The following is a 16,494-nucleotide window of genomic DNA, read 5'->3' on the forward strand; positions in this document are numbered from 1 at the left end:
AATCTAAAGACTGTAAATCGATCCTGGTGAAATCAAACTAATAACAGTAATGACTTTAACCCGATGGGCTTCTGGTAAAAGGTGTTTTAAGTCTTATGGATGTTATAAGGAAAGCTTAAAGGATGACTTTGTATTTTAGTCTTTGGGAGTTATACGTGAATTGGTGGTTGCTAAGATGTTCACTGTATGTTTTAAAAAGGTTAACTTGAGTTCATAGAATAAACATTGTTTTGCTTGAAAAAATACTTTTCCATTTCTGCTCTACCACACCTGTAGAGTGGGCCGTGTGCTCCCCATACCACAATCTATTAAAAGTTGTGGGTCAGGTGAACTCCGTGATACACCTTTGGCTTCTCTAAACCCTGGCCCATAACAGCAGTACTGAATTACATTCTCTAGTTTCTCCGGAGTGCCATACTGAATTTCTTCGGGCCTACCTTATATTTATGGGGAGGTCTTGTGGCGCAGTGGGTAGCAGTCCTGCCTCTGAGGTAGAAACTCCAGGTACAAGTCCCACCCAGGACTTGATGGTCAAGGAAGGTGAGTTCATAACGTGGCGAAGACAGGTTGAATGTCAACCTGCAAACCCCTTCCAGAACACGCCAATGGCTGGTGGTAAGAGCGGGAGAGACTACTGGTCAGCCAGGCTTGATGTGGAGTGACACCCCTCAAGCCATAAGCTATAAGCCCCTGTCCTAGCCGCCCCTCGTGACCTGTTCCAGGAATAACTGAGTCCTGGTTTTAGTCTCTCCAATTCAGATAAATGTAAGAAATTGGTCCATACATTGTATTGTATGGATCTGGTGCAGTAATGGTTTTAGAAGCCTGTGTTAGGGTGTGTATATATCTGCTGGAGTAATATCTAAAAATAAATCATAGTTTAAAAGAAAGACAGACACTGTGGCTGCAGAAGGTGCAATGCAGATGTCATAAAAGTGAGATCATCGTTATTTAAGGCCACACCTATGGTTCCAAAGAAAAGCCTAATGTGTTTTCTTTATGATTTCTGCAGGGTAGATGATTAGAGACAGTGGGATGGATACTCCAATTGTCAGGCTATGTCCTGACGCCGGCGTGGCAACGGTGGCATTTTATGACTGAAGAATCGATGCAGAACGGCCACCGATCCTCCGTTTGGTGGGGGGGAGGGGGGGGGGGGCTAGCAGACAGGCAGGATAGAGCACCCGGCTCTAGCTGCTGCACAGCACCGGACTGCAGCAGCTGCGGCGTGCAAATAGCGCTGGCCACACGCGGACCCGTCCTTCCAAATAGTGCCCCTCATTCGGCCAGGCTCGCGACTCCCGGACCGCCCCCCCCCCCCAACAGTGCCCCCAGCCCCTACCAAAGTCCCCCATTCCCGCGGATTGGCTCTCCCCCAACTGTGGCGGCGCTGGACTCAGTCATCAGCTACCACGCCGAGTTCCCGACAAAAAATACCATACACGACCGACGCTGCCATGAACCCGGCCGGTCGGGGGCGGAGTATCGGGAAGTGGACCTCAGATAACGTTCTGAGGCTGTCAATACGGGGGGGGGGGGATACGATATTGGAGGGGGCGGAGCATCGCAAAAGCAGTGCCGCCCTCGTTTTTGGCACCACGTTGATTCTCTGGCCAGTTGCCAAAAGCGATTTTGCCGTCGGCGACCGGAGAATCCAGTCCATTGTGTTTATACTTACCTAATTAGGTCACGGGATTTGAGTGGGATGAAGGTGATGTAATTAATGGGAGGAACCAGGTCTGTAGAAATCTGTAGCAGGGCTGAAGCAGTCAATTTGGAGGGAGTTCCCTGGAAGTTGTAAGCTGAACACCAGCTTCTGCAAAAGGCTGCCAGGTTGAGCAGTAGTCTGACATGGGCAAGAATCTGCAGGCTGTTTCCTGACAGTCTCTCTCTCTCTCTCTCTCCCTCTCACTCTCTCTCTCTCTCTCTCTCTCTCTCCCCAAGCAGTCTTTCAAAAGGAATTCTTTATTCAGAGGCTGGCAAGTAATCCTGAATATACTCGTTTTATTTAAAAGTGTGTTTTGACCTGTGATGGGTTTTGCTTGATTGCAGATAAAGAAGGTCGCAGTTAAGAGTTCAAATGTTTCATTTTATTGTTGGACATTGTTTGACTGGTAATTTAAGCTATATTTCTGCGCTGTCAAAGGTAGTTTAATACTGTGTTAATAATTAAGTTTCATTTAATATACCATATCCCTAGACTATGCCAGTGATTGGTCATCGGGGCAGATTCAGTCAAAGCTTTCAAGACGGAATTGGCTAATCATCTGAAGAGAAAAAAAATTGCAGGGCTATAGCGAAAGGACTGGGCTATGAGACTAGCTGAGTTGCTCTTGCAGACAGCCGGCAGAGGCACGACGGGCTGAACGGCCTCATTCTCTGCTGTAACTATAGTATGTTTCTATCTGATGAAACCTCTGGGAGGATTGTATCATGTGACTGCTGGAATGGCAGTAGGTAGATGGACCTTGGCACTTCAGATCTCCAATACTCCAGCGAAAGACAAGATCCAGCCTTTCAGAATAGCTGAATGAGCCATGTTACCATTAGTGACATAATGTTAACGTTGTTTTTTCTCAGGTTCGCCGAGTGCTGAATTCGTTGGACCCGGAAGTTGAAGGGACATTTAGGCAAGAAAAGAAGACAAACTTCCCTCTTCTTGTTGAAACTCTTCAAAACATGAATTTGTTACCTGCTTTATTTTTTGCGTGAGTATCGATGGGCCATCACTGGGGGAGATGGAATTGGGGCTGTCACGAGATGACAAATCTGTTTAAAAACGCACAAGTGTAATTTTGCATTGTACATCTTGGAACTCCCTCCCCGACAGCACTGTGGGTGTACCTACACTACGTGAGCTCCCGCAGTACAAGAAAGCAGCTTACCACTATCATGTGAGAATACCTTTAAGAAATGGGTGTTTATTACTGCAGTGATGTCAGAGAGTGGGTGGAGCTGGGCTGTCTGTCAGCTTTTTTACTTTCGTTTTAGACTGTTTGCTGCAGGGTGTGTTTTAGTTTCGTTTTCAGAGCTACATAGCTGCAGTCACAGCCAGAAGGGGTATGAATCTCTCTCTGTAATCTAAAGACTGTAAATCGATCCTGGTGATTTAAAACTAATAACAGTGATGACTTTAACCTGATGTGCTTCTTCTGGTAAAAAGTGTTTTAAGTCTTATGGATGTTAAAAGGAAAGCTTAAAGGATTAATTAGTGCTGTATTCTTTGGGAGTTGTATTTGGATTAATGGTTGCTAAGATGTTCACTGTATGTTTTAAAAGGTTAACTTGAGTTCAGAGAATAAACATTGTTTTGCTTTTAAAAATACTTTTCCATTTCTGCTGTACCACACCTGTAGAGTGGGCCGTGTGCTCCCCTATCCATGTGTTTGTCAAGATGCCTTTTGAACGCCGTTAATGTATTTGCTTCCACAACCTCTCCTGGCAAAGCGTTCCAGGCACTCACCACCCTCTGTGTAAAAAACCTGCTTCGCACATCTCCTCTAAACTTTGCCCCACGGACCTTAAACCTATGTCCCCTGGTGACTGACCCCTCCACCCTGGGAAAGAGTGTCTGCCCATTCACTCTTAATGCCACTCATAATCTTGTAGGCCTCTATCAGGTCACCCCTCAATCTCTGTTGTTCTAATGAAAACAGTTTGAGTCTATTCAGCCTCTCCACATAGCTAACACCCTCCAGACCAGGCAGCATCCTGGGAAACCTCCTCTGCACCCTCTCCAAAGCCTCCACATCCTCTGGTAGTGTGGCGACCAGAATATTCCAAGTGCGGCCATACCACGAATACCAAGAATCTATACAACTGTAGCATGACTTGCCAGTTTTTATACTCGATGCCCCATCCAATGAAGGCAAGCATTCCGTACACTTTCTTGACTACCTTGTCCACTTGTGTTGCCGCTTTCAAAGATCTCTGGATCTGCACGCCCAGATCCCTCTGACTTTCTATCTTCCAAAGAGTTTTGCCATTTATGGTATATTTCCCCTACTGACCTACCAAAATGCATTACCTTACATTTATCTGGATTAAAATCCATTTGCCATTTCTCTGCCCCAGTCTCCAACCTATCTATGTCCTGCTGTATCTTCTGACAATTCTCAACACGATCCGCCACTCCATCAACCTTAGTGTCATCCGCAAACTTATTAATCGGACCAGCTACATTTTCCTCCAAGTCATTTATGTATACCACAAAAGTATATACGACAGAGTAGTTTATATGGACTTTAGTCGGGCGCTAAGGTCCCACGTGGCAGACTGGTACAAAAACTCAAATCTCATGGGATTTGTGTTGGGCTGGCTAGACAGATGCAGAACTGGCTTGGTTATAGAAGACAGAGTAGCAGTGGAAGGGTGTTCTGAATCGAGATCTGTGACTAGTGGTGTTCCATAGGGATCAGCGCTGGGACCTCTGATGTTTGTAGTATATATAAATGATCTGGAGGAAAATGTGGGTGGTCTGATTAGTAAGTTTGCGGACGACACGAAGATTGGCGGAATTCCTGATACTGTTGAGGATTGTCAGAGGATACAGGGTACAGATAGATTGGTGCCTTGGGCACAGAACTGGCTGATGGACTTTAATCCGGACGGATGCAAGGTGATGCGTTTTGGAGGGTCAAATCTAGGAATTAATTATACTGAAAATGGCAGAACCCTTAGGAAAATTAAAGCCTTTCTAAAAGTTTGGGGAGCTGCAGGTTTTTCGCGCAGGGAGTCATAGAATTTACAGTGCAGAAGAAGGCCATTCGGCCCATCGAGTCTGCACCGGACCTTGGAAAGAGCACTCTACCTGAGCCCACATCCCCACCCTATCCCCATAACGCAGTAACCCCATCCAACCTGTGTGGACACTAAGGGCAATTTATCATGGCCAATCTACCTAACCTGCACATCTTTAGACTGTGGGAGGAAACCGGAGCACCCGGAGGAAACCCACGCACACACGGGGAGGACGTGCAGACTCCGCACAGACAGTGACCCAGCCGGGAACCGAACCTGGGACCCTGGAGCTGTGAAGCATTTATGCTAACCACCATGCTACCGTATAGACCGAGAAAGGGCAGAAGTTTTTTTGGGAGATTTGTTTTAGTTCGGACATCATGATCGGCACAAGCTTGGAGGGCCTGTTCCTGTGCTGTACTTTTCTTTGTTCCTTGTTCTTTTTTTTTTAAATTTTAGATTACCCAATTATTTTTTCCAATTAAGGGGCAATTTAGTGTGGCCAATCCACCTACTCTGCACATTTTTGGGTTGTGGGGGCGAAACCCACGCAGACACGGGGAGAATGTGCAAACTCCACACGGACAGTTACCCAGAGCCGGGATCGAACCTGGGACCTCAGCGCCGTGAGGCGGTTGTGCTAACCACTAGGCCACCGTGCTGCCCGTTGTTCCTTGTTCTTTGAAAGAGTTCCTGAGTCATTACAGCGGGTGGGATGAATTTCCATGGGTGTTCTCCCACTTTTCCACAGTAGCTACAGCAGAAGCAGCACATGAAGATTAAGAGCAGGAGAAGGCCATTCAGCCCTTCGAACTTATTCTGCCATCTTTATCAATATTACTGAATACTTATATCAGTATTATATCAAGATTAAATGCCTCATGTTGACCACCTCCCAATCAACAATACTGAGGCGAGAAGCAGCCAAAATTACATAACCTTTGCTCATAGCTTGACACGTTAAACCACAGTATCGCGCCGGTGAAACTTTGCCATCTACGGTTAAGCTATTCTTCCAAAGAACTGGACACATTGGGTGGGATTCTCTGGCCTCCCAGCCATATATACCTCAGTGGCGGAAGGCGAATTCCACTGTTGGCGGGATTCTCCATTTCCGCCGCTGTCAATGTGATTTCCCAATGAAGCTGCCCCGCGCTACCCGGAAAACCAATGGGCGGGAGTGCGGTACGGACTGGCCCACAGCATCCTGCCGATGTGAATGGCCGGAGAATTCGGGCCATTATTTCGTATGGGATCTGATCAAGGATCAAATCAAGCATAATTTCCTTCCTTTTGCTTTCCAGGTCCCCTTTTGCCTTTCTGACTACTTTTTCTACCTGTCCACTGGCATTTTATTAACCTATCCATGTTTTATTAATTAATTCACACGATGTGGGTCTTACTGGAAAAATCAGCATCAAATGGCCATCCTGAACGCCCATTCCGAATGCCCATTCCGAACGCCCATTCCGAATGCCCATCCCGAATGCCCATCCCGAATGCCCATCCTGAATGCCCATTCCGAATGCCCATTCTGGACGCCCATCCCGAATGCCCATTCCGAATGCCCATCCCGAATGCCCATCCCGAATGCCTATCCTGAACGCCCATCCCGAATGCCCATTCCGAATGCCCATTCCGAATGCCCATTCCGAATGCCCATTCTGAATGCCTATCCGAATGCCCATCCCAAATGCCTATCTGGAATGCCCATCCCGAACGCCCTTCCTGAATGCCCATCCCGAACGCCCATTCCGAATGCCCATTCCGAATGCCCATCCCAAATGCCTATCCTGAATGCCCATCCCGAATGCCCATCCCGAACGCCGTTCCTGAATGCCCATCCCGAACGCCCTTCCTGAATGACCATTCAAAATGCCCATCCCGAATGCCCATTCCGAATGCCGTCAGGAGCCACCTTCTTGACAGCTGAGTGGCTTGCTACATCATTTCAGTGGATATTGCAGTGGGTCTGGACTCACATGTAGGCCAGACCTGGTAAGGACGGTAGATTCCCTTCCCTGAAGGGCATTAGTAAGCCAGATGGGTTTTTACAACAACCTATGATAGTTTCACGGTCATAGAGTTTTACAGCACAAAAAGAAGCCTTTCAGCCCTTCGAGTCTCTGACGGCCATCAGGCACCTAACTATTTTAATCCCATCTTCTTGCACTTAGCCCGTAGCCTTGTATGTTGTGGCATTTCAAGGTGAATTTCATGCAGAATTTCCTCTGCACCCTCTCCAGTGCAATCACTTCCTTCTTATAGTGTGGCGACCAGAGCTGTGTGGCCGAACCAGTATTTTATACAGCTCCACCATAACCTCCCTGTTCTTACATTCTATGCTTCGGCAAATACAGGCAAGGTTCCCATCTGCCTTCTTCACCACCTTATCTACCTGTTCTGCTGCCTTCAGGGATCTGTGGACACGCACCCCAAGGTCTTTCTGTCCTCTGTACCTCCAAGCTTCCCACCCTTCATTGTATATTCCCTCGCCTTGTTAGTCCTCCCAAAATGCATCACCTCGCACTTTTCAGGGTTAAATTCTATTTGTCACTGTTCTTCCCATCTGACCAGCCCGTCTATATCGTCCTGTAATCTAAGGCTTTCCTCCTCGCTGTTTACCACACCATCAATTCTCACGTCATCACTGAATGTCCTGATCATACTTCCAGCTGGCGTCACATTCAAGATGTATTAATTACCTAAATTTAAACTTTGCAGCTGCTGTAGGGGGATTTGAACTTAAAGAGAAGGGAGGATCAATGCTTTTAACTTCCTCGTTTTCTGTCTGTGAGAAATCTTCCATGTGATTGGCTGCTTCTCCTGTATGCCCGCCGATCTCCTTGACTTTGGAGCACGAATGAAATTGTTGCCAGGGAAAGGATAAGCTATGACATAAGAGATCACAAGATATCTGTGGGAAGCTTTCTTCAAATCAAATATTGAGCATCGCTGCTTTGGCTGTGAAATCTTGCCCATTAATGTCATTTTCTATTGCTCAGTGACAAATTTTTGTCTCACCTATATTCTTGCGAACCATCTTGGGCTGTTGTAGTACATTAAAGGCGAGCGATATCGGGGCAGCACGATAGCGCAGTGATTAGCACAGTTGCTTCTCAGCTCCAGGGTCCTAGGTTCGATTCCCGGCTGGGGCGGAGTTTGCATTTTTTCCCTGTGTCTGCGTGGGTTTCCTCCGGGTGCTCCGGTTTCCTCCCACACTCCAAAGATGTGCAGGTTGGGTGGATTGGCCAAGGTAAATTGCCCCTTAGTGTCCAGAAAGGTTGGGAGGGGTTACTGGGTTACGGGGATAGGGTGGAGGTGTGGGCCGAGGTAGGGTGTTCTTTCCAAGGGCTGGTGCAGACTCGATGGGCCAAATGGCCTCCTCCTGCACTGTAAATTGATTCTATGATTTTGAAGTGTCGTCACCGCTCTATTATTAGAAACGCAACAAATAATTGATGCACAGCAAGATCCCAGAAACATCAATTCAATAATGACCAGTTTCTTCCCTGAAGGATAAATATTAGCCAGGACAATGGCTCACTGAATTTATTAGTGGCAATGTGAGAATTGTAATATCCTCGAGCTTTCGACGCCCTGTTAATTGTATATTGGTTGTTTAAATTAGGTTCTGGTGATGGGTTTTAGCTGTCCTCCTGTGTGTAGGAACAGACTGAAACTGTAACAAAGTCAGAAAACGCTGGGAAATCTCAGCAGGCCTCTTGGCATCTGTGGAGAGAGAACAGACTCGCGTCTCGATTCTGGATGACTCTTCGCCAGAGATGAACTGGAAGTCGGATGAGATTCAGACTCGCGGGGAGGGAGGGGGAGCAGTAAGGGCTGGATAGTAAGGGCAGTAATAGGGCAGTACGGTAGCACAAGTGGATAGCACTGTGGCTTCACAGCGCCAGGGCCCAGGTTCGATTCCCCGCTGGGTCACTCTCTGTGCAAAGTCCAAAGACGTGCAGGTTAGGTGGATTGGCCATGATAAATTGCCTTTAGTGTCCAAAACGGTTAGGAGGGGTTATTGGGTTAGGGGGGATAGGGTGGAAGTGAGGGCTTAAGTGGGTCAGTGCAGACTCGATGGGTTGAACGGCCTCTTTCTGCACTGTATGTTCTATGTTCTATAGCAGTTCAGAGGAGGTTCACCAGATTGATTCTGGGGATGAAGGTGTTGCTGTATGAGGGGAGATTACACAGCGTGAGCTCATGCTCTCTGGAAGAGGGGATCTGATCAAGGTATATAAAATACTAAAAGGGATTGATAAAGTAAATTTAGACCATATGGCAATCTGGAACAAGAGATCACAGATGTAGGTTGAAAGGCGGTAGATTTAAAACTAAGACGAGGAGGCACTACTTCTTGATGAGGGTGGTGAATTTGTGGAACTCGCTGCCCCACAGTGCGGTGGAACCTGAGTCATTTATTAAGACTAAGCTCATATAATAATCGCTTATTGTCACAAGTAGGCTTCAAATGAAGTTACTGTGAAAAGCCCCTAGTCGCCACATTCCGGCGCCTGTTCGGGGAGGCTGGTACGGGAATTGAACCCACGCTGCTGGCATTGTTCTGCATTACAAGTCAGGTGTTTAGCCCACTGCGCTAAACCAGCCCCAACCAACCATGAGGACAGAGAGATATATTGAGTCAGAAAGCTTGAAGACATCAGTAGCAGAGCTGTGTGTGTGTGTGTGTGTGTGCTCTGCTCAAAAACAAAAGCGAAAGACTGGATCACATGACACACTTCCCTTCTGGTGATATCATGCTGCTATCCATCAAAGGGACATTTCCACAATGTATTTTCTGTATTAGAGAAGTAAATACACTTTAAAAGTGTTTCAATGGTTTAAAAAAACAACATTGAGATATTCTGAAGCTGTAAAAGACGTTATAAAAATGTGAGCGTATTATTTTCTTCCAAGTGGAAATGGTTCCGTTCTTTGGCGCTGACGTTCCTCACCTTCATTGACACAATTCCCCCTACGATGTCAATGCTAATTTCCCTTCATCACTGTTTCAGGTTTGACATTTCGATGGTTGAAAACTTTGCGAAAGACGTGTTGCTGCATCTTCAGAGAAAATTGAAAAGCACAAAAGTACCAGACAGCGAAAAACAAAAGATCCGGATAGAAAGCAAGCTCCGAAAACTGTCCAAATACCTGGAAAAAGAAGAAACTTGGTCAGTATTTTGTTATAATTTCCACTTCAATCCATACAGGGTTCCCCCCTTCTCGAATGCTGCCTTGCCGGGATGTCCACATCCCATAAAAGATTAGGATAAAAGAATAATAGAGTGGAATTATGCCTAGTTAGGTTGCAGTTTAAGGATGTTGGTGTGGTAAATGTGAGCAATGCAAATGTGCTGCAATTGTATAAGGTGTTAGTGAGGCCACACCTGGAGTATTGTGTTCAGTTTTGGTCTCCTTACCTGAGAAAGGACGTACTGGCACTGGAGGGTGTGCAGAGGAGATTCACTAGGTTAATCCCAGAGCTGAAGGGGTTGGATTATGAGGAGAGGTTGAGTAGACTGTGACTGTAGTCGTTGGAATTTAGAAGGATGAGGGGGGATCTTATAGAAACATATAAAATTATGAAGTGGATAGGATAGATGCTGGCAGGTTGTTTCCACTGGCGGGTGAAAGCAGAACTAAGGGGCATAGCCTCAAAATAAGGGGAAGTAGATTTAAGACTAAGTTTAGGAGGAACTTTTTCACCCAAAGGATTGTGAATCTATGGAATTCCTTGCCCAGTGAAGCAGTTGAGGCTCCTTCATTAAATGTTTTCAAGATAAAGATAGATAGTTTTTTGAAGAATAAAGGGATTAAGGGTTATGGTGTTCGGGCCGGAAAGTGAAGCTGAGTCCACGAAAGATCAGCCATGATCTCATTGAATGGCGGGGCAGGCTCGAGGGGCCAGATTGCCTACTCCGGCTCCTAGTTCTTATGTTATGTTCTTCTGACCCAGTGACTCAAAAACAGAAGAGTATGGGTTCAAGCCCCGATCCAGAGCCATGGGCCAGAACCTCCTGCTCTCGTCTAATTTCAGTGGCTCAGTGGCGGGGAAGGAAGACGGAATGTTTTCCGCTGGAAACGGGGGAACAGCTGACCACCCACAATCTTTCGCGAGTCAGCGCATGACTGATGCGTCCCTGCGGAGCATGGCAAATCTCATGATAGGAGGCAGGCAGGAAGTCACCCTCAACACCGTTGCATCATGGGTCAAAAGACCAGGCGCCATATTTAAAGGGCACCTGGACATAATAATAATAATGATCACTTATTGTCACGAGTAGGCTTCAATGAAGTTACTTTGAAAAGCCCCTCGTCGCCACATTCCGGCGCCTGTCCAGGGAGGCTGGTACGGGAATCGAACCATGCTGCTGGCCTGCTTGGTCTGCTTTAAAAGCCAGCGATTTAGCTTGGTGAGCTAAACCAGCCCCTCAGTGTGTGTGTGTGTGTGTGTGTGTGTGTATTCTTTATCTATAACCCACCATCCATTTTATTAACAAAACGTCCAATCTCTAAGCCCCACTAATAATATCTTCAGTCAAATTTCTTCTCCCCTAACACCTGATGTTCGTGTGACTCCCCATGTCTCTACCAACTGATGGACACGGAGGGAGTGCGGCACTGAGGGAGTGTGGTACTGAGGGAGTGCGGTACTGAGGGAGTGCAGCACTGAGGGAGTGCGGCACTGAGGGAGTGTGGTACTGAGAGAGTGCGGTACTGAGGGAGTGCGGTACTGAGGGAGTGCGGCACTGAGGGAGTGCGGCACTGAGGGAGTGCGGTACTGAGGGAGTGCGGGTACAGAGGGAGTGCGGCACGGAGGGAGTGCGGCACCGAGGGAGTGCGGCACGGAGGGAGTGCGGCACGGAGGGAGTGCGGCACGGAGGGAGTGCGGCACGGAGGGAGTGCGGCACGGAGGGAGTGCGGCACGGAGGGAGTGCGGCACGGAGGGAGTGCGGCACGGAGGGAGTGCGGCACGGAGGGAGTGCGGCACGGAGGAAGTGCGGCACGGAGGGAGTGCGGCACGGAGGGAGTGCGGCAGGGAGGGAGTGCGGCAGGGAGGGAGTGCGGCACTGAGGGAGTGCGGCACTGAGGGAGTGCGGCACTGAGGGAGTGCGGCACGGAGGGAGTGCGGCACGGAGGGAGTGCGGCACGGAGGGAGTGCGGCACGGAGGGAGTGCGGCACGGAGGGAGTGCGGCACGGAGGGAGTGCGGCACGGAGGGAGTGCGGCACGGAGGGAGTGCGGCACGGAGGGAGTGCGGCACGGAGGGAGTGCGGCACTGAGGGAGTGCGGCACGGAGGGAGTGCGGCGCTGAGGGAGTGCGGCGCTGAGGGAGTGCGGCGCTGAGGGAGTGCGGCGCTGAGGGAGTGCGGCGCTGAGGGAGTGCGGCGCTGAGGGAGTGCGGCACGGAGGGAGTGCGGCACCGAGGGAGTGCGGCACCGAGGGAGTGCGGCACAGAGGGAGTGCGGCACGGAGGGAGTGCGGCACGGAGGGAGTGCGGCACGGAGGGAGTGCGGCACGGAGGGAGTGCGGCACGGAGGGAGTGCGGCACTGAGGGAGTGCGGCACTGAGGGAGTGCGGCACGGAGGGAGTGCGGCACGGAGGGAGTGCGGCACGGAGGGAGTGCGGCACTGAGGGAGTGCGGCATGGAGGGAGTGCGGCACTGAGGGAGCGCGGTACTGAGGGAGTGCAGTTATGAGGGTGTGGGATACTGAGGGCGTGCGATACTGAGGAAGTGCGGCTATGAGGGAGTGCAGGACTGAGGAAGTGCAGTTATGGGGGTGTGCAATACTGAGGGAGTGCGGTTATGAGGGAGTGCAGGACTGAGGAAGTGCAGTTATGGGGGTGTGCAATACTGAGGGAGTGCGGTACTGAGGGAGTGCGGTACTGAGGGAGTGCGGTACTGAGGGAGTGCAGTTATGAGGGTGTGGGATACTGAGGGCGTGCGATACTGAGGGAGTGCGGTTATGAGGGAGTGCAGGACTGAGGGAATGCGGCACTGAGGGAGTGCGGTTATGAGGGTGTGCGATACTGAGGGAGTGCGGTACTGAGGGAGTGCGGTACTGAGGGAGTGCGGTACTGAGGGAGTGCGGTTATGAGGGTGTGCGATACTGAGGGAGTACAGTACTGAGGGAGTGCGGTTCTGAGGGAGTGCGGTTATGAGGGTGTGCGATACTGAGGAAGTACAGTACTGAGGGAGTGCGGTTATGAGGGTGTGGGATACTGAGGGTGTGCGGTACTGAGGGAGTGCGGTTATGAGGGTGTGGGATACTGAGGGTGTGCGGTACTGAGGGAGCGCGGTACTGAGCGAGTGCGGTACTGAGGGAGTGCGGTACTGAGGGCGTGCTTTGCTGAGGGTGTTCGATACTGAGGGAGTGCGGTACTGAGGGTGTGCGATACTGAGGGAGTGCGGCACCGAGGGAGTGCGGCACCGAGGGAGTGCGGCACCGAGGGAGTGCGGCACCGAGCGAGTGCGGTACCGAGGGAGTGCGGCACCGAGGGAGTGCAGTTATGAGGGTGTGCGATACTGAGGGAGTACAGTACTGAGGGAGTACGGTTATGAGGGTGTGGGATACTGAGGGAGTGCAGTACTGAGGGAGTGCGGTTATGAGGGTGTGGGATACTGAGGGAGTGCAGTACTGAGGGAATGCGATACTGAGGGAGTGCGGTACTGAGAGAGTGCGGTACTGAGGGAGTGCGGTACTGAGGGAGTGCGGTACTGAGGGAGTGCGGTACTGAGGGAATGCGGTACTGAGGGAGTGCGGTACTGAGGGAGTGCGGTACTGAGGGAATGCGGTACTGAGGGAATGCGGTACTGAGGGAGTACGGTACTGAGGGAATGTGGTACTGAGGGAGTGCCACACTGTCAGATATGCTGTCTTTTGGATGAAATGTTAAATGAACTTGAATTCTCTTATCTCACCTTGCACAAGTTCAAAATTCCCTAGATTGCGTTACAGCCTAGCCCCACAAACAGCAATGTGACTGTGATCTGACAGTCCGTCTTCAGTGAGCCCCACAAACAGCAATGTGACTGTGATCTGACAGTCCGTCTTCAGTGAGCCCCACAAACAGCAATGTGACTGTGATCTGACAGTCCGTCTTCAGTGAGCCCCACAAACAGCAATGTGAATGTGATCTGACAGTCCGTCTTCAGTGAGCCCCACAAACAGCAATGTGACTGTGATCTGACAGTCCGTCTTCAGTGAGCCCCACAAACAGCAATGTGACTGTGATCTGACAGTCCGTCTTCAGTGATGTTGGTGCCCCACAAACAGCAATGTGACTGTGATCTGACAGTCCGTCTTCAGTGATGTTGGTTGACAGATAAACAGTGGGCAAGATATTGAAATGAAATGGAATGAAAATCGCATATTGTTACAAGTTGGCTTCAAATGAATTTACTGTGAATAGCCCCTAGTCGCCACATTCCGGCGCCTGTTCGGGGAGGCTGGTAAGGGAATTGAACCGCGCTGCTGGCCTGCCCTGGTCTGCTTTAAAAGCCAGCTATTTAGCCCTGTGCTAAACCAGCCCCTGATAGTGGGGCAATTGCCCTATTGGTCTTCAAAATAGTGTCGCAGGATCATTTTAATGGACACCAAAGTGGGTAGACGGCCCCAGTTTAATGTCACATTGAAACGTGGGCACCTCTAAACAGCCTGTGTGGCAATGGTAATAATAGTGCAGATATCTCACCGTCAATATCGTTGATATTTGTTCATCGGGTTCTTTGTTAATTTCTATTTTGAAAGGACGAAGCCAACCAAAAAGCAAGAAGAAAAACTGAGGCAATACCAGGCCCGATATGACATGTTATACGAGAAATGCCAAACATTTTATGAGATCCCGTCAGACTGCACTTTTGCATCGATTTCAGCAGCAGATAAAGAGGTAAAGGGCTGGATCTTGCATGATCGGGTCATCTCACAATGTACGGCATTATACCCCTTCCGCCAGCCTTCCATAACTCGCTGGAAGAGCAAGCTGATAGTAGAGAAAGCAACAAGGCATCCGAATGGAAAGACGGGCATTCCATCCTTTTTATTATTCATCCATTGGTTGTCCTTATCGTTGGTAAAGCCCAGCAATCCTCCTTGTGAAAGATTTGGATTTTGGATTTAGATTTATTGTCTCGTGTACCGAGGTACAGTGGAAAGTATTGATCTGTGTACAGTCCAGACATGAAAAAACATTAATAATCTTTATTATAATCTTTATTTGTATCACAAGTAGGCTTACATTAACACCGCAATGAAGTTACTGTGAAAATCCCCTAGTTGCCACACTCCGGCGCCAGTTCGGGTACAGTGAGGGAGAATTCAGAATGTCTAATTCACCTAACAGCACGTCTTTCAGGGCTTGTGGGAGGAAACCGGAGCGCCCGGAGGAAACCCACACGGACACGGGGAGAACAGACAGACTCTGCACAGTGACCCAAGCCAAGAATCGAACCCGGGTCCCTGACGCTACCACTGTGCTACCGTGCCACCCATACATTAAAAAACAGAGGTCATATGATAAATACACAGCGTAAATACATAGACAGAGACATCGGGTGAAGCATACGGCGTGTAGTACTACTCAGTAGAGAAGATGTGTGGCGAGATCAGTTCAGTCCATAAGAGGGTCATTCAGGAGTCTGGTAACAGCGGGGAAGAAGCTGCTTTTGAGTCTGTCCGTGCGTGTTCTCAAACTTTTGTATCTCCTGCCCGATGGAAGAAGTTGGAAGAGTGAGTAAGCCGGGTGGGAGGGGTCTATGATTATGCTGCCCGCTTTCCCCAGGCAGCGGGACGTTTAGACTGAGTCAATAGATGGGAGGCAGGTTTGCGCGATGGACTGGGCTGTGTTCACGACTCTCTATAGTTTCTTCCGGTCTTGTGAGAGCAGTTGCCATAGCAGGCTGTGATGCAGCCTGATAGGATGCTTTCTATGGTGCATCTGTAAAGAAAGGTGGTGGCCTCAGCATCGCTTTCTGAGCGATTTCAGAGCGCAGTAATGAACCAACTACCTTTTGCTGAGCTGGGGTTTTCCCTTCTTCCATTGGGATGTGGGTGTTGCTGGCAAGGCCAGGATTTGTGACCCATCCCTAAGTACCCTTGAACTGAGTGGCTTGCTATAACTTTTTAGAGGCCAGTGAAGAGTCAACCTCATTGCTGTGAGTCTGGAGTCACATGTAGGCCAGACCAGATAAGGACGGCAGATTTCCCTCTCAAAAGGTACTAGATTTTTACAACAACTGACGATAGTTTTCATGGTCACCATTCCTGAGGCTAGCTTTATATTCCATATTTATTATTTGAATTGAAATTGCACCAACTGCCAATGATGTCAGTTGAACGTCATTGCCACTATGCCATCGTCCACCATGTTTCCTTCCCAAAAAGACATGAGTGAACAATAATCCACTCACTTGATTCCCAGGTGACAGGGGTCCCTTCCGCTGGCTACAGGGCTGGTTATAGGGCCACATCGCTTCTTGCATATGAACATATGAATGAGGAGCAGGAGTAGGCCATTCGGCCCCTCGACCTGCCTGCCTCCGCCTGCCTCCGCCATTGGATATGATTGTCGCTGATCTGATAGTCACCTGATAGGTTGCATGTCCCCGATAACCTTTCACCCCCCCCACCCCCCTATTAATCAAGAATCTATCGCGCTCTGGCTTAAAAATATTCAAAAATTCTGCCTTTTGAGGAAGAGAGTTTCAGAGACCCAAGACCCTCTGAGGGGAAAAAATTGCCGT

General features: G+C 49.2%; 1 protein-coding gene across 1 annotated transcript in view; it reads left to right on the forward strand.

Moving 5' to 3' along the window:
• The window catches only part of LOC119970734 (probable ATP-dependent RNA helicase DDX60), a 174,252-nt gene that overhangs the window by 122,382 nt on the left and 35,376 nt on the right, over positions 1–16,494 (forward strand). The window contains 3 exon segments of the mRNA XM_038805842.1: positions 2,581–2,708; positions 9,765–9,923; positions 14,504–14,642. Coding sequence (XP_038661770.1) covers positions 2,581–2,708; positions 9,765–9,923; positions 14,504–14,642 — 426 coding nt within the window.

The sequence above is a fragment of the Scyliorhinus canicula genome, chromosome 8 (assembly GCF_902713615.1).
Source record: "Scyliorhinus canicula chromosome 8, sScyCan1.1, whole genome shotgun sequence".
In the NCBI taxonomy this organism is placed as follows: Eukaryota; Metazoa; Chordata; class Chondrichthyes; order Carcharhiniformes; family Scyliorhinidae; genus Scyliorhinus; species Scyliorhinus canicula.